This window comes from Beta vulgaris, chromosome 8 (assembly GCF_026745355.1).
Source record: "Beta vulgaris subsp. vulgaris cultivar EL10 chromosome 8, EL10.2, whole genome shotgun sequence".
NCBI lineage: Eukaryota > Viridiplantae > Streptophyta > Magnoliopsida > Caryophyllales > Amaranthaceae > Beta > Beta vulgaris.
The window spans coordinates 60,617,816-60,636,811 of record NC_079209.1 but is presented as its reverse complement, the minus strand read 5'-3'; the positions used below and the strand labels follow the sequence as shown (position 1 = coordinate 60,636,811).

The window sequence follows — 18,996 nt, the reverse complement described above, 5'->3', positions numbered from 1 at the left end:
TATTGATGGTGATTGCACGAGGGAGATGCAAATGTATATAGAATATAGTCATCGACTAGTACCTAATAATAATACTAATAATACCTCGACTTCTTGAGGGATGAGACACTAAAGGATGAAATGATATTGGTCCGAATCGGCCTGTTTGGGTTTTGAGATTGATTGGATTAGGCTCGTCGTGTTGTACCTAAGAATGTTTGAGTTACGGTTCGAGATTTGAGGATATATGGCATCGGTTCAGTTAGGTCTGATTGGGCTTTGAGTTTGATTGGATTAGGTATAGATGGCCACTGGTGCGGGATAGGTGGGCTAGTCTGTGGGCCTAGTGGGTCGGGCTGAGATTTCATGGTTTGAGTGAGCGTGTCTACGGGCTGAAATATCTTAGCCCACAGCGGTCTGTTACCGATTTTCACGGTTCGAGAAGCGGTTTTGACGTTTGTGGTCCTGGCGGGCTAGCGAGTCGACATGAGAATTTTTTTAAAATATATATAATTATTACTATTAATGAATAATTTCATTATTTTTTAATTTGATTGAATTATAATATATGCAATTTGATTAAAATATATACAATTTGATTTAAATATACACAATTTGGTTGAATAATTACTTGGGCTAGGCCGGTCCGATTCATGGGTTGGGCTGGACCGCTTTTCGTGGACCGGGCTGGGCGATTTTAGTTGCGGGCTTTCTTGTGCTGGGCTCAAAAAATCTGGCCCCCGATCCATCCACTAATTTCACGGTTCGAGTTGGGCTGGATCGGACATTTTGCGAGCTCAACCCACACGGTCCAAGAGGCAGGCTGGACGGGATTGGCCCGAGCTGTTGGTCATCTCTAGGATTAGGCTTTGTTTTGTTGGGCCTAAAAGTGTTCGAATTATGGCTCGAGCTTGTAGCTAAATGGTATGGGCCGCTAGTCAGTGGTGAATCTAGAAAATATATTTAGTGGGGTCAAAATAAAATTGAAGAAATTTAAAGAGTCAAATACTTAAATTTATAAGGAAATACACCAAAATCTCAAAAATATTAAGATAAAATTTAGTTTACCCTATAACTTGCTCTGTGGAATAACCATGTATTATAATCTCGCCTTAATACTACTCTCTTTGTCCCATGATATAGAGCCTACTTCATTCTTTATGGGCCAAATTTTAAAAATTTTGACCAAATATTCTCATTATTGTATACGAAAAACCTACTCATGTGTGATCTTGTTAGATTTGTCTCAACAATTACTTTCATGATATCAACTTTTTATATTTTTCATTAATATGGGATTGAAGAATAAAGGTCAAGTTACGTCTTGGAGACCATGTAAAAAAAAAAAAGCACTATATTGTAGGATGGAGGGAGTATTGATTTAAATATCTTGATATGTAACAAGTCGTGGTTTTACCATTACTTTTGAGGTGTTGATTTTGCATAGTATAAGGTTTAATTAAGTTAGGCGTGTTTAAGTCTAATAGTTTTAAATAAAGGTGTCTAATTTCATTCAATGGTAAGAAAGTTGATTGTGAAAACATATTATTTTGGAGTAATCGAGTGTTAGAAGTGACATTCAACCACTAATTTAAATTTTGGAGTGCATTCAAATTATTGATTGGTTACTTAAATTAGGAGTGTAATAAGGGGGTCAAAAACCCTAACCAAATAATCAAGAGTCATATTTTGATTAGTTTAATATCCGGTTAGTTAAATTAGGAGTGTATACATTACATATCAAACACGATTTTGTGTTACCCCGGTGCAATAGAAAAAAAAGTGTTCACCCTCTAGGAGTAGTGTTCAAAAAATTGTACGTACTCACAAACTTCGAATGGAGATCAAAACATTATCCCAAAGAAAATGAAAATAAAGGATAAACGAGAGAGTATTTGGTGATTTTCGTGTGCAAACGAGAAGGTATTTGGTGATTTTCGTGTGTATCTCATGTCTCTTACTAACTGACTTGAGTAGGCAAGAAGGCACGAAAAGAGAAAAATAAGGCTCATATGATTTAGAGGAGAAAATCAAGCAATTAATCGACAAAAAATTAACCAATTCCTTCATAATATTAAACCAAGGAAAATTAATAATGGATCCACAAAAAGTAAGTGGTTAGCACCACACTTGAGCCTTAGTCCTTTTCTTGAATATATAAGTTTTAGGAAAAATAAGTTTAAATAAATTTTAATAACTTTAAACCATTTCTGATAATTTTTATTATATTATCAAAATAAGATTTAATAAGCTTCAATAAATTCAATTAGATAAATTAATCAAAATTCAGATGAGAAAAAACACATCCTTAGACCTTAGTATATGAACTCAAAGATTCTCATTGTTGTGAACATCTAAAAGAAAAGCGTCACTATAAATTCTCAAACTATCCCCCATATATTTTACACTTTTTGCAAAAACTATTGGAATTTTTCTTACTGGAGGAGAAATAGTATAATTTGACTGGTTCATGTTAGTGAAGGGCTAAAGGCTTTGGATTTATTCATATAAATAGATATATAAGTTTTTTTTTTGTTACTTTTACTTTTCTTACTAGATTTATTTTTAATATTAGTAAGATAACTAATCGCACTTTCGAGATGTCCTCGCACAGAATTCGATCCAGAGGCTTAAACACTTGAAAGAAGGGAAAAATGTTAAGGGGAATTATCGTCTAAGTACGTCTCTCTTGCTAAATTATAAATACATCAATTGCCAAATAAAAAAAACAATACCAATCTGGAAAGATTCAATAAGAAAAAAGAAAGTGGGAAGAAAAATAGTTTGATAAACAAGAAAGAAGAAAAAGTATACAAGCAACTTAGCAAGCACTTGTAATTGAAGGTGATGGATGAAACACTAATAAACACACAACCAATATAACTTAAGAAAAAAAAGTTCCCAACCACAACAAAACAAGCACACTTTAACAATAAAAAGTAACTTATACTACTATAAGTTCATTACTATTTTCTTAATGATTGTTAACCTATCCCTATTATACTGAATCAGGACAACAAAAAATACTGTATCCTCAACCTCACTTCTACCATTTCATATTCTATTATTTTTCAAGCAGCAGGTGATAACCTAGTAATATTAACATCATCTCCGATCCCAAAGATCAAGGGATTGAGTTTCACCTCTTTGCAAGGAGAAATCTCCAATTTTCTCCCCTTCCTTACAAGGAACTTCATCTTACGTTAAAAAAAATAGGATTCTCATATTTGTCAATATATGGTATCATACATTAATATCTTTAATTATCTTTACGTAAATCTCAACAAATTTTTATTAATGTATGGTATCATATTACTATGTTTTTTTCATACATTAATATGGTATCATACATTAATATCTTTAACAAAATCTCATATTACTATGTTTTTTTCAAAATATAAATTATCAAAGACAATCAAAACGTAAAATATGAGTAGTTTACACTTTATGCTATGTAATTGACGCAACTATTTTTAAATGGAGGAAGTAATAGATTACACTACTATATCACTTCTATATTCTTCAAAGATTCATGATTGTCAACCTGTCCCTACCATACTGAATCATGAATCATTATATTCATAACAAGTTACAGCAAAAAATATAATATCCTCCACCTCACTTGTACACAGTCTACACACAATCCAGTACTAATTCAACCACTCTCATTCAATAAAAGTGTGGCTTATTTTATATGTTTATCTGATTCTTGCCAATTAACCCTCCAGTTTTCTTGGCTCTCTCTGTCTTTCATCTTGTTGCAGCAATGGAGAATGTTGGAAGCACAGAAAGTCCTCTTCTTGGCAACCATAAAAAATCAAAGGTTATTTCTTGGGGTAAAGCTGTCTTTTCACTTCTTGCATTACTAACTATTACAGGTGAGTAAACTTATATTAGTTCTTTTAACTTTACTGAATTATCTATCATTCTTTGCTGGTTTTTCACTTCTTTTTTTTCCTTTATATATTGAATTTTATTCTTTTTGTTTGTGAGTATATGAAGTTTTTAGCTTTGGAAATAAAAGAGTTTTTCTTTGATTTCTGATGTGAAAGAAAGTCTTTTGAATCTTACCCATGAACTAAATGATCAAAGTGAAGTTTTTTCTATTTTGGATTACTTGATTTTATGGTATGAAAGTTGCAATATGACAGTTATGACTAATTTTCTTGGTAATTGAGATGTAGAAGGAAAGGATTCAAAGAAACATGTTGGTTCTGTGGACTGTAATACCTAATAAAAGAAGTTCAGAACCAATAAATGAGTTTTGTCTATCTACAGTCTACAGGAAAACAGGACCCATATGATCAATCTTTACTATACTTTATTTGATGACTTATTTTATAAAAAAAATAAGTGTAGGTGTTAGGTAACAAACATGTATAAACTTGTACAAACCTGTTTTATGGTCATTTGATTGAACATAGAAAGTATGCTTCTTAGAGGGGCGGGTTTTTTTCGTAGTTTGGTTTCTTAGGGAGTGGAAAAGATTGTTCGGTTGTTGATCATAGAGAACTTTTTACGTAAGTAAAAAGGAAGTTTTACTTACTTAAGGACTAGGTAAACAACTTCCTTCTTTGTGTAGGAAGTAGAATTTGGTAAAAAGCGCTAACTTTCTATTATCTTGTCAGCCCAACAAAGTGACAATGTTTCATTTTCTAGAAACTTCCACTTATGGACTAGATAAGAAACTTCATGATTCTTACTAGAAGTAGAATCTCACAAGAAGTGTAACTTTCGATGATTTTGTCAACCAAACAACTCCGCACTTTTCCATTTTCTAAAAAGTTCAACTTCTCACACTTTTCTATGTAAACAAAATAGTTTTTGCCCTTGTGCTTTATGTTGCAAATGCAATAATCTTGTTGAAAACATGTTTTTAGTAGTAATTCCTCTCAACTAGAGAAACTACTATGAAAGGAATGAAAAGCTTGTTTGAGAAAGTATAATTCCTATCAAACAAACTCTTAGTTTGAAGGATTCACAATCACACAGCTGTCTTTGTGGTCCATGTTCATAAATTCTCGTCCACTAGCTTCTTATAACATTATAACAGACAAGTCTCATAAGACGGCAGTGTGAAATAAACACTTAACAAATTTGACATTGTGAAGTGTGCAACTTTGTATGTACAATCTATCCATTAGTTACTTGCCCCTCTAGATTTTTGTTTCTGAACAACTTATTTGTCAAATTTATTGAAATTAGACCTCATGTGTTTATATATATTCATCAATTACTTAATAATGACCATGAAGTCTGAGGCTTAACTAGTGTTTTGATCATAATTTTAACTACAGTAATTGTATCTCAACTTCAATAGATGAAAGTTCCTAAGAACTTAATCTTTTCTTTCTGTATATGCCTAACTCTAGGCCTTGCTTTTGGGAGCAGAAAGACTTCTTGGTTTGTAACTACAGAGCAAAGGTTCAATGGAAAAGCGCAATTTGATAACCCGGAGATTGTGGAGTCAGACAGAGGAGTTGTTGCAGCTGATGATGGCCGCTGCTCAAACGTTGGAGTATTTATGCTACGACAGGGAGGCCACGCAGTCGATGCTGCTGTTGCAACTGCATTGTGTGTAGGAGTAGTAAATCCCATGGCTAGCGGGATAGGAGGTGGCGCTTTCATGGTTGTCAGGTCTGCATCAACCTCTGAAGCTCTAGCATTTGATATGAGAGAAACTGCTCCTTCATCTGCTTCTGAGGTTCATTTCTACTATTACCTTTCTTCTCCAATTGCTTGACTAGAACACGATTTTCATTATACTAGGATAAAAGAAATCTCATACTTAAAGCCTGTTATGCACCTGGTAGATCATATGCTTCCAGTATGATGACTTGACATTTTGTATTCTTTGTAATAAAAACAGAACATGTACAAAAATGATCCTGGGGCAAAGAATTTAGGCCCCTTGTCGATGGGTGTACCAGGTGAGTTGGCAGGTCTTCACGAAGCGTGGAAGAAGTATGGACGGCTTTCATGGAGAATACTATTCCAACCTTCTATACAGCTTGCCAAAAATGGCTTCGAGGTTCTTCCCTATCTAGGAAACGACATCTTAAAACATGAGGAGAAGATTAAGGCTGATCCTGGCTTAAGAGAAGTGTTTGCACCAAATGGGAGGCTCTTACAGACAGGAGACATATGCTACAATGTAAAGCTTGCAGATAGCTTACAGGCAATAGCAGAACATGGGCCACAAGCCTTCTACAATGGCATGGTTGGGGAGAAGTTAGTGAGGGATGTGCGAGAGGCAGGCGGGATTCTGACAATGGAGGATCTAAGGAATTACAAAGTGAAAGTAACCGATGCTTTGGCAGTTGATGTAATGGGGTTCGAACTTCTGGGAATGCCCCCTCCTTCAAGTGGAACCCTGGGAATTGCCATGGTAAGAGCTCTTATAGCAAATTCTCACTCTCCCTTTGGATAGGTCACTTGTAAAGACTCTTCCTTGCCAATCTATTACTCCCTCCGTCCCATAATAAACTATACATTTGCCTTTTGCGATCTCCAAGACACACATGTCCCATTAATATATTTATTACGTATTAACTAAAAATTATTAAAAGAAAGTTGATATTTTGAATATACACATTGAGTCGTATCGAGCAATATCCTACATGACAGTGTTTCTTTTGAAGTTTATACTAATAAGAATTTGTGGTCAAAAAAGGTTAAGGACTAAGGAAGCTTATACTTGTCAAGCAAAACTGTTCAGATTGTGGTTTTAATCACATTCTGTTTTGTTGGCAATTTAAAGAACTTCTCTTCTCTTTGTTTTGGTGCAAAACAGATTTTAAACATACTAAACAAGTATGGGAGCGCCAATGCTATTAAAGGATCGTTAGGGTTACATAGATTGATTGAGGCAATGAAGCATATGTTTGCCATCAGAATGAACTTGGGTGATCCTGCTTTTGTTAACGTTACTAAGTATATGTCCGACATGACTTCCCCATCTTTTGCAGAGGAAATTTGGCACAAGATATATGATAACACAACTTTCCCTCCTGAATACTATCTGAGCAGGTATACAAGGAAGGATATTTAACTACCCTACAAAAGGAAAAAGAAAAGAAAATGTGGTGGGAAGTTCTCATTGCCACTAAATTCTTGAATCTGCAGGTGGTCTCAGCTACAAGATCATGGAACGAGTCATTTCTGCATTGTCGATGCAGAGAGAAATGCAGTGTCTGTAACAACAACAGTGAACTATCCATTTGGAGGCGGAGTGCTGTCCCCTTCTACTGGCATTGTGTTGAATGACGAGATGGATGATTTCTCAACTCCTACAGAAGTAAGTCCTGACAATCTTCCTCCTGCTCCTGCAAATTTCATACAACCAGGAAAAAGGCCCTTGTCTTCTATGACTCCTCTTGTTATTCTCAAGGTAAGATACAAGCAAATTTTTATTTAGTAAATTTCCCTTTTGTTTAGAACTTCCGTTAAGAGAATTTTGATCGTTGTTTCATATTTGGTTGAATGACAGGATGATCAGTTGGCTGGAGTCATTGGTGGTAGTGGTGGGATGAAAATAATTCCAGCAGTAGTCCAGGTTTTTCTTAACCATTTTGTTCAGGGAATGGACCCTCTCACTGCTGTTCAAAGTCCAAGAGTGTATCATGAGGTTTCATTTTTCACTTTTCCTTTATTGTCAGAAATCCACCCAAAATCTATCAGTATTAGTTTCAAGAAACTGATCAGGTGCCTAATCTGTTCTTTTTGCTGATTCTTGATGCTGTGCAGCTGATTCCGAATGTAGTCTCATACGAGAACGTGACAGTGATTGATGGGGAGCACATTGAACTTTCACAAGAAAAAATGGCTTTCTTGGAAGAGAAAGGTCACCAATTGAAGCGTATAGGAATTGGAGCAATTTGCCAGCTTATTGTTCAGACATTTGAAAATCCAGTTGATCTAGGCAGGAAAACTAGAAAGAATCATATTGGTAATGCAAATATTGGTACTCTCATTGCAGTAAGTGATCCCAGAAAAGATGGAAGGCCTGCAGGCATCTAAATTTGTGCATATGTGATTCTTGCTTAAAGTTAAATATCATCTACATTCGCCATATCTATCACGAAGCTAATAGGGCCGCAGATAGGCTCGCCTCTTTCGCTCATCAAGGCCCGGACCACACATAGATTAGCTTATTTTACTGATTCTCATTATCTTATAATTCTAGATAAAATAGGTTACCACCTTGAGAGATTGCAATCCTACTTCCTAATTTTCTTGTTTTCTTACCTAAAGAAAAAGTGATTGTGCTTAGAATTTAATAGGCTTTGTCCTCTGATTCATTGGAAACTTTGTTACTATAAGATGGATAATGGTATTAGTAAGATGCCATTCAACTGTAATGAAGTCGTATTCTGCAATTTTTAGTTAAATCTTTATCTTGTACATAAGTTACCAGCAATACCTTAAATTTAGTTTCACTTTTTTTTTTTTTTTTTTTTGGCAAAGGGTAAAACCAAGACACAAAGGAGGAGACAGTTAGCCTTTCCTTGCTTTAGAAGCAAGATTATGCGCTAATTTAACCTCTTCCCTACTTACCTTAATACATGAAATGAAATTGAAACTATTTGCTATTCTATTGATTTCTCTTATTATGCTATCCAGATTCTTATTTGTACCGTTGTCACTCTTCAGCGTTCTAATTACTTCCATGTTATCCGTCTTGATTATTAGACCTGCACTTCTCCATTCCATATCGGATATTGCCTTCAATACTGCATAAGCTTCTGCCTGTTCTGCTGAATTAGCAAAGATCCTTGTTGCTGCCTCTTCCTATGGATCATTGTTGATATTCTTCCATGCTATTGCAGCTTGCTATTGATTCGTATTCGCGTTCATTTTCCACGCCCCATCCACTACAATTGTTTGAACATTGACGTTGATATTTTCTCCCCTTGTCCATGCCATATGATGCTGATTGTTTTCCTCCAACCTTACCCCCTGCGTAGCTTTGTTCATCTTCTCTTTTCTCTTCTTATAGTTTGATCTGTAGGAATGATCCTTAACTATAGACATGATACGCTCAGGATCAGGAGACATACCTCTGAAGATGATTTCATTACGATGGACCCATATGCCCCAGAGAGTTGCGATAAAATCAACTTCCGTTGTTAAACCTTCTTCTTTTTTCCTCTTCTTGAATAGATTTAATAAATTTCTTATCCATTCCTGAATTGTCAGATGTTGCCCGTTGTCCGCAACAATTCCTAAAGAAGAGCTCCAAATCCTTTTTGAAACCTGACAATCTCGAAAGAGATGAGCTGCAGATTCCTTTTGTGTGTTACAAAAGCTACACTTTGGATGGCACAAGTAGATTTTCATCATTCAAAAGAACTGAGAGGAGAACAACACTACTAAATATACATCGATATGTCAGATCCTCTGCCGCTCCAAACAAACAAGATGTACCTTTCCCAATGCTCTTCGGAGCTGCAAGCCTTGACGTAGGAAGGTTAGCGGATAAGATTGATCGTCAAATTAGCCTGAAATGATTTCTACTAATCGGGCTAACGAAGTCTAATTGCTTATTGTGATACCTTTCTGGAAGCGGAACGGGCTAACGAGTCAAACTCATCGCTACGCTGTGACCTATAGGCTTTTTAAGCAATTGGCGTTCGTTTAAGGCCCGAAATTAGCATTTTAATTATTTCTGGATTTTATTATTTCCTTAATTTCGTATTAGAATTTTGTGTAAAGTATTTAAACATTATTAGGTCATTATTGGGAGGCAATTTTTGACTTTTAATAATATCACAGAGTTCCTACTCTTTTCTGGCGGATACTGGATTTTCTACAGATTTATCGCTTGTAAATCTGTTCGTTCTTAATCGAGATTAGCACTTGCTTTTCTCCATATTTCCCGACTGCATCAAGCCTGCACCCCATCTCTTGACACTTTTAGGTCTGACATCAAGATTTCCACACTTGAAGAACATAACTCGAGCACTATAGAGATAGAAAGCACGTACTCATTGGATTTCAGCTCTGCACTCGATCCTGTGTTACAATCTTCACACCCCAGAAAGATGATAGTAAGAGACAAGAACGATACCTATCAAAGTAAAGCAAAAAGAAACACATAGATTTCCTGCAATAACATAATTATAAAAGTAGTCGGCTTTTACCTGACCCAAACAACTCCCATACTAAAGGCATTGAAGCTCACATGAAGACTGAAGTTGCAAAATGCCTGTTCAAGTCTTACTGCTAGACAAATTGCTATCACATTCCCAAACATATCATGGATTTATATCACATCAATTTTGATAAGCACAAATGAATTATGATTGGCATTACTCTATCTAACAGGATATCTAACATAATTTTTGACTGCGACGTTGAATGTTGGATATGATTGTTATGTCATTTTAGCAGAAATCAAGAAATCTTTCCAGGACCTATTCCAAGAAACAATTAAGGTTGAGAGATCTGAAAACTTAGGCCTATACCTTGGATTACCACTATCTCACAAACGTCCGAAGAAAAGAGATGTGCAATTTGTGATTGAGAAAGTAAGGAAACGATTAGCCTCATGGAAAACGAATTACTTGTCAAGGGCCGGGAGACTAACCCTTATTTCATCAACCTTGAATACAATCCCTAGCTACTATATGCAAGCTACTTGTTTCCCAGTCGCTAGCCTTGTTGAACTAGATAGAATTTGTAATAATTTCTTGTGGGGTGAGACTGAGGGGAAAAACCGTATGCACCTAGTATCCAAAGAGGCCACCTTCCTGCTGCCCAAGAACCTTGGGGGACTAGGAATTAGAAACCACCAAACCTTAAATCAATCTCTGATGGCTAAATTGGGATGGAAAATGTGCCAGGGCCCTCCTAACCTGGCCCAAGACTGCATTCTCTCAAAATATGTGAAAAATACGGGAATCACTAAATTCAAGAATGGATCACATATATGGCAGAGTATTGGGAAAGGATGGCATATCCTTGAGAGTAGTTGTCAATGGAAGCTAGGAAATGGCTTAATGGTCTCCTTTTGGGAGGATGACTGGTTAGGACTTGGCCCTCTCCGTAGTTGTGTTATTGGCCCTTTATCAGAAAAAGAATCAGAAGTGAGTGTCAGGGAAGTGTGGAATACGGGGGACTGGGATGGTATCTCCTTCACGTTTGACCTACCTGAATATGTCATTAATAACATCTACAGCTTCCAGTGGCGTCGCTCAGATGACCTTGATACCCCCTTCTCCTCCCTGGTGGTGAATGACACCTTCTCTTTGAAAATGGCGGTCCAAATTACGAATACCAAGCAAATTGACAAAGCTCAAATTCGAAACACCTCATGGGTTTGGGGTAGCCAACTCCCTCCAAAAATAAAAATCTTCTTATGGCTAATCTGGCATGATAGGATCCCCACACAAAAATTGTTGTTCAATAGGAAAATTGTCCCAAACCCAGTGTGTAATATGTGTGATTCCTTTCAGGAGGATATCCTACATGTCCTGAGAGATTGTGAGCACATTAGAGAAGTATGGGATGTAATTCCATTTGAAACTTTCATGGATATTACAAATCATGAGGAGTGGTTTGTTATGAACATGTCTAGTCATGATCACTTCAAAGGTATCCCGTGGAGTACTTCCTTCCCATTCATATGTTATGCTATCTGGACGACCCGCAATAAGTACCTATTTGAAAGTGTCACCATCCCTCATCACTCCTATATCATTCATAGAGCTTGTGTTGCGGCACAAGAATTCATGGCCTGTGTGTCCCCCCTAACCAAAAATTTCCCCAATATCCCTAATACCTCCCTTATTTCCTCCCTCCCACAGCATTGGATGGTCCTTCACACTGATGCCTCATTTATTTCACCTAAGGTCCCTGCAGGAATTGCAGGATGTCTACGTTCAAAAAAGGGTAATTGGGCGGCAGGGTTCCAGAAAAGAATTTATACCCTAAATGCTAAAATGTCAGAATTGATTGCAATATTTTATGGTATGAAAATGGCTAGTGCTAATAATTGTAACTCTATTTTGATCTGCTCGGATTGCAAGGAAATCGTTACGCTATTAAATCAAGAAAAAGTGACTACTGATATATATGCTTATGCTTTGAGTGCATGTAGGGAGTACAAACAGGTATTCAGAGATGCCCGGTTCGTGTTCGTGAAGCGTGAGGAAAACCAAGTAGCAGACTATCTTGCGAAAAATGGCAGAACTAGTGATAGCGAGATCAATGTATTGAGGAACTTACCCCTTCCCCCTAATGTCTGTAATGAACTGATTATCTCGGATTGTAATAGGTGCTTTAAGCCCTAACTATTTCTATTAATGTTATGCATGCCTTGTTAACCAAAAAAAAAAGGAAGAAAAATTCCACAACAAATGTAACTTAGAAGAAAAATCAACTTGGAAATGTTGATTTAGAAAGAAGAATTAAGATTTTCTGGAGAAAATCAACTTATAAACATTGATTTAGGAAGAAGAAATGAGAATTTCTAGAGAAAATTATGATTTCTGTTCAAAATTGAATGAAATCAGTAAGGAAAATCGAAGAATTTCGATCGATATGAGCTTCTAGCTCTGATACAATTACAATGTGGAGATGATTGATATCATCTTATAGAGAAAATAGACAAAAATCTTTGTTTTGGTCTCTTCTCTTCGGTATAAAACAACTGAACTGACCTGATTGCAATTGAACTGAACTGATTGCAACTGAACTGAACTGAACTGAATCAAATTATAACTAATAATAATGATAATAATATAATATGATACACCCTCCGTTTCCTAAAGATCTTCTCACTTACTGTTCCTACAGATACCAAGGAAAATCAAGTTGTGTGGGGCATGGTGTGAGTAAAGTAGGAGAGAGAAAGGGGTTAAGATAAATAAACAAATAAAAAGGGGTTAAAGTAGGAGAGAGAAAGGGAGTAAAATTGAATTAATAATGTAATGGTGGACCATATGATAGTGAAAGGAAATTTGTTTTGCCAAATAAGGAATAAAGCAAAAGAGGGAAGATCTTTTGGAAACACCCTTAAACGGAAAGAGGGAAGATCTTTAGGAAACGGAGGGAGTATAATATTATTTAATTAATAATAAATTCATAATAATGATTCATCAATAATAATAAGTTATTATATAAAATAATAATTAACCGAGTATGAAAACTAATAAATATTCGATAATACTACTCCCTCTCCCATAATATAAGTCCTATTTTCTTATAAGGTGTCCCAAAATATAAGTCTTATTTCTATTTTCAATCAATAATTATGCCCAAAATATCCTTATGAAAATAGTTTAATTCCCAAAATGTCATCATAATTCCAGCTTCCAATGCACCATTATTAATGACAAAATGGAATCTTTTACCCCATTATTGAACTCCTCTCCACATTAAACCATGCAACATTAAATGACAGTTTTTATTTTTGTTAAAAAGAAAAAACCAATGTAAGTGCTTCTCAATAAAAATGAATTTTTTTATTCAAATAAAATAAGATTCTATTTTACCTTAATTCCGTGTAAAAACAGAATTGGGACTTATATTATGGGACGGAGGGACTATTATTTTGCCTAGTAATTCAACTCTCAAAACGTGTATTTTTTTCATTTCAATAATGACAAGTGTTATTGTTGTTGTTACTAATAGTATTTTTATTGTCATCTATTAAAAAGTTTGTACTTTAAACAATGATAAATATTATTGCAATTTCTATTTATTAGGCTTTAATTATCATTTCAATATAATTAGTTGAATCATATAAAAAAATATTGGCAAAACAATAATTAGCAATATTAGAATAATAATAATAATGATAAATAATAATATAATAATTATTATAATCATGATATTAATATTTATAATAGTAATAATAATAATAATTATTATTATCATTGTTTTATTATCAGAGAATTAAATGACTGAATTGAACTGAACTGATTGCAACTGAACAGAAAATAAACTGGGGAGAATAAGCCTTTAGTTTTATTTCGTCTATGTATGAACTGAATTACAATATAAGAAAACTATTTATACTAGAGGGTTTACGAAGTGTAACGAAGAAGCTAAGTAACAAATTCTAACAAATCTAACTAATTAGAAACAAACTGTCAAGTGCCACTTAAGCTATCACAATAGCTAATGAATCAGTTTATAAGGTACACATGCTTAAGGCTTAGTGCTGGGTAACCAAGACAGAGATCCTGATTAAGGACATTCATATAGATCTTCTATTGTTGCAAACAAATAACTTTTGCCATTGTCGATGCACTTGGTAAGTGCAGTAGCTCTCGCAACACCTCAACCTCATAAGTAGTATCGATTAACTTGAGTGAAAGAACTTCAAGCACAGCTTAAACACACAACACATATTCAATCAATTTGAGCTTCGCACCTGATCCTGTAATACCTTCAATTTCCACTTTCACAAGATTTTCCATTATAAAATGATTATCGTACTCACATTTGGAATTGTGCAACAACGCTATCATTAATGGTATCAATCTGCACACAATCACGTTGCATGAAAAGAAAGTAATTAAACATAATTCTACAAGAATTCTCTTGGTTAGCCATTATGATTCTTTGTACTCTTTGAATATTACCAACAAAGCTAATATAATGAGTTCGAGTTCTTTTAAAAAACTTGCACGTATATGCTTGAAATATTTACTGATAACTTGAGATTGCTGATGAAGGAATCGGACAACATTGAACCATGTGAAAAGTGAAACAAAATACATTGAGATCACCTAAATTAATTTCAGTGAGACAAAGCTCTTACAGATGGTTAAACGGCAGAGTGAAGGTATTCAAGCTCAGATGAAGTTGCAAGAAACTTGATGGCTTCACATGTATCTTTGGATGAACTGAAGCCTATTGAAATCAAACGTAATGAACATCTCCTAAGAGGCTAAGACGGAGAAGGTTCTTGAAAGTTAGGCGGCTCATAACACCATGAATAACTAAGTTTTCAGGTTTAGCCATTTGATGTTAGAAAATTGTTCTCTGAAGTTATGTTAAGACGAGGTATGCGTTAGCTAATTTGCGATAAACTTTGCAAACCAAAGTGTTCAGAACGCATGGGATTTAAAGATCTAACAGTTTTTAATAATGCTCTCTTGGGTAGATAAATTTGGCGCCTTCTCCATTTTAAAACTCACTCCTTAGTCATGCTATGAAAGCAAAATATTACCCTAATAGTGATGTCTCCATACAAGTTTGGGGTACTTTAGCTAATAGCTTCTCGTGGAGGAGTATTTGGAGTGCTAAGAGTTTGTTGAAGGAAGTAATTATGTATAGGGTGGGAAATGGGAGAAATATTTACATATGGCGTAATCTGTGGGATGAAGATGAGAGAGGGATATTTATTGAGAGTGATGAAGTTGAGAAGCTGAAAATAGTTGGTGATTTGATTATATTGACTATGTGTAGATGGAATGGAACAGTGCTCTTGTTGAACAACATTTTAATGAGAGGGATAAGAAGTGTATCTTTGCTATTCCTCTTAGTCTTCGTGGAGGTAGTGATGATTTCATGTGGGCATACTTAAAGATGGAGCCTATTGTAATATCCCGTATTTAAGTAATACCAATTGTCGGATTAATTGTAGATTAAATATTTTCAAACTAACAAAAACATGAATTATAGATATTAAAATGTATAATAAGCTATTTTAAGTTTCCTTTATTTAATCTAACTTGTGGACAATAGAACAAGTATATACTTAAGCAAGCAAATTACAAAAATGTCCCTATGAGTCTAGCACTCTAGCCCATCTTCTTCCTTCCCCCATTTTTGTTCTCTGTAAATTTTTTAGTAGTGTTCACACATGAAATCAAACCTTTTAACTCTATACTACAACGCTCATGTCAGAAATCTTCTCCATTAGTCAATAAAGTTGCTACAATATCTCATAAAATCCGGGAAGAAGCCTCCAAACTTTGAATTCTCAACCTTCTTCCATTAATGTATCTTGACACCAAATTCATATTTTTCACATGATAAACTGATCAACAATAGGAGCATAGTTCCCATAAATTTCTATAAATACCGGTTGATAATTCCATTGAACCACAAGCAAAAATCAGAACTTTGTTAACCAAAAATACCACAAAATAAACCCACTGCTTTGTTTCCTCCTCTGTTTTGGGCGAGCTCCACCGCAACATCACCACCTGCTGCGTCTTCGTGTACCACGACAGTCACGCAGCAGCCAGCCTCCTAGCCACCAAACACTTCCGCCGACCACCACCGACCCACCCTCACGCACTCCCCTTCTTCTTTCGCTACACCCACTCGCAGCACCATTCTCTCTCTTCTCGACCCACCTGTGCCGACGCGCCTCCACCGGAACCAACTCCATCTTCACTCCGACGAATCCAACGAACCACCCTCAAGATCACTGCCGCATCCTCCCTCTCCGGCGACACGCAGCTGCTCCTCTTTTCCCCTGTTTTGTTTTTGCCGCAAGGTATATGGAAACATACCTTCTGTTTCCTTTTTATTCTCTTTCTTTTTTTATCTTCTGTTTTGTATAAGTTTTAGTATGTAGGCTCATTTAATAATTGAACTTGATTAGTGATTTTGGGCCTAATGTACCTAACCATATTTTACTAAAAACAATTCACGTAAGTTTATGAAATGTTGATACTAGTACCTATTGACTACCCATTAATATTATTGGAAGTATTACGTAAAATTACAACTAGTTACTAGTTTACTACAATGTTAAATGTAAAATCTAAGTAATATGACTTAGCTTAATTAATTGGCAAGTTGGGTGAAACAAGTTTAGCAAATATAATACTAGGTAGTCTTATCCTTTATTTTATTAAGTTCATATTATTAACCTTAATTTATTAATATTTAAATATGACAAATTTCATTTTATAAAAGCTAATGTAATAATAATAATTATTTAAGTAATAAGAACAGTGCTCATAAAGTTTAGTAAATAAACAAAGATACATAGTCCAACTACTAATTTGGTTAACGAGTCTACTGCTAACACCGACTATTGTTTAGATTAAGGAAAAAAGGGATATTACAAGCCTCCCCCGACTATCAAAGTTACTAAGCCGGATTTGAGGTAACGTCTACTGCTAACACCTGCATTCCTTTTCTGAATATATGTTTTATTACGATCTTTATATAATGTTTATGTTAAATATATGATTTTATGGATTGCGGGATATGAAATCTTTTTGTGAACATGATATTTCATGACGTTACGTAATTTATGATGACTTGCGAAAGATTAAAGAATATGATTTCATGATGATTGTGAAGTATAATGTATAAATAAAAAGAAATGGAACATGATAAACAAAAGTGAAAGATGGTTCTTGGCAGTACGATGTTATGTTGGTCGTGCACGTACCGTTCTATTCCATGGCGGAAACGCCACCTTCTGGTTAGGGGCAATTGTCCCTGGTGGCACCGCACTATGCATGGCTTTATGCCACCTTCTGGTTAGGGACATTGTCCCTGGTGGCTATTGCCCTATGATTATGATGATGATGATGATGGGAGACGTCCCTATATGTTATACTCGCCAAGTTACCAATAAGATAATTATGATGATGATTATGATATGAAGATAATAATGAATTTATGTTTACATAAAATGTTTATGAAATGTTTTTACTCTATTCTCTCTCCTCCCTGTTTGCAACTAAAATGAATTGAAATGAATTTACGATGTTAGAGTAGTATGTTACTGGGCTTCGGCTCATGACGTTTTGCTTTTCTGTTTTAGGTAATGACGGGGATGACGGAATGGCGTAGCAGTGAGGAATAATTACTACTTAAATTATGCAGACTCTTATTAATATGTATTCTAAGCTTAAGAACATAAATTTGTGAACCTTAACTATATTTCACCTAGTTATTTATGCATTTCTAAGTTAGTTATGAAGTTTAATATTTACAAAGTTACGTTCTTTAACGAACTTATGTTGCCTTGTATTTTCCAAAAAGGAAAGTACGGCAGTAACGCACCGACTAAATTAAGTCTTCCGCTGCTAAGTAAGAACTAATTAATGAATAAACGATGCTTAGGAGTCGGGGCGTTACACCTATACGGTCAAAATCACTTATATGCTAGGGAAGGAGGGAAACCTCAATGATTTTCATGAAGCTTGGGTGAACTTGTGGAAGATGACGATTTCACCAAAAGCACACCACTTTCTCTGGCGGATGTGTACAAGAACTCTCCATGTGTGAGCGACTCCCAAGGCTCGTCATACAGTGGAAAACGCTTCATGACCATGGTGCCCAGGTATTGATGAAACTGTTTTTCATGCTCTCTTCTCTTGTACTAGAATTCGACAGCTTTGGTTGGATTATGGATGTGGAGATATGATAGCGGTTTTGGAGAATGAGAACCCCTTAGAATCGATTGCTAGTTGGCGTGAGATGGATGAGAAGATGGTGCAAAAAGGATGTTTGTTGGCGTGAAATTTATGACAAGAGACAAATACATTCATTTTTGAGAACAAAAGCACGCCTCATATAGTGTTGGCCCAGCGTGTTCTAAGGCAGGCGGAGGAGTTTGATGCTTATACCAAGCACATGTATTTTGGTTCGCGGCGTTGTATTCCTTCGAGCTCGAACAAGTGGTGTGCGCCGAGTCAGGATGCGATGAAAATAAATTTTGATGTGTCACTCAGCGAAGAGGGTTGGGTTGGATTGGGTGTGGTAGCACGTGATAGCAACGATAAAGTCTTGTTCTCGACTATCAAAAGAGTCAAGGCTTGGTGGCAACCCGATATTGCCGAGGCCAATGCCATTCTTATGGTTGTGAGCTGTGCGAAGAAATAAGGCCTAAAGAACGTGATTATTGAGTTTGATGCGCTTGTTCTCATTTTCAAATTTTCTATGTCTGCTATCTACTTCTCGGATTTGGATGTCATTCTTGGAGATATTGTTTTTCTTTACTCTTATTTTGAGTTTATTATTTTTCTCATTTTAAAAGGGGTGGAAATTACATAGCCCACCACCTTGCAGCCTTGCAGGTAGTGCCTTTTG

At 35.6% G+C, this 18,996-nt stretch overlaps 1 protein-coding gene across 2 annotated transcripts; it reads left to right on the top strand.

The window, feature by feature from the left end:
- The first annotated feature begins 3,575 nt into the window (after positions 1–3,575).
- LOC104902346 (glutathione hydrolase 3) lies at positions 3,576–8,400 on the top strand. Of its 2 annotated transcripts, none has more exons than XM_010690091.4 (7): positions 3,576–3,857; positions 5,352–5,683; positions 5,849–6,367; positions 6,773–7,008; positions 7,105–7,369; positions 7,469–7,606; positions 7,726–8,400. In XM_010690091.4, exons 1-7 carry the CDS (start codon positions 3,746–3,748, stop codon positions 7,996–7,998), a joined length of 1,875 nt encoding a protein of 624 aa, XP_010688393.2. In that variant the 5' UTR covers positions 3,576–3,745; the 3' UTR covers positions 7,999–8,400. The 2 variants fall into 2 exon arrangements, with proteins under 2 accessions (XP_010688393.2, XP_010688394.2); XM_010690092.4 differs by having other exon boundaries at positions 3,579–3,857; positions 5,371–5,683.
- The last annotated feature ends 10,596 nt before the right edge of the window (positions 8,401–18,996 follow it).

Excerpts from the sequence above, each read along its gene's own strand:
- LOC104902346 (XM_010690091.4), top strand. The coding sequence starts at position 3,746 with ATGGAGAATGTTGGAAGCACAGAAAGTCCTCTTCTTGGCAACCATAAA. Across the intron at positions 3,858-5,351 it reads TGCATTACTAACTATTACAG|GCCTTGCTTTTGGGAGCAGA; the intron begins GTGAGTAAACTT and ends GCCTAACTCTAG. Across the intron at positions 5,684-5,848 it reads CTCCTTCATCTGCTTCTGAG|AACATGTACAAAAATGATCC; the intron begins GTTCATTTCTAC and ends TAATAAAAACAG.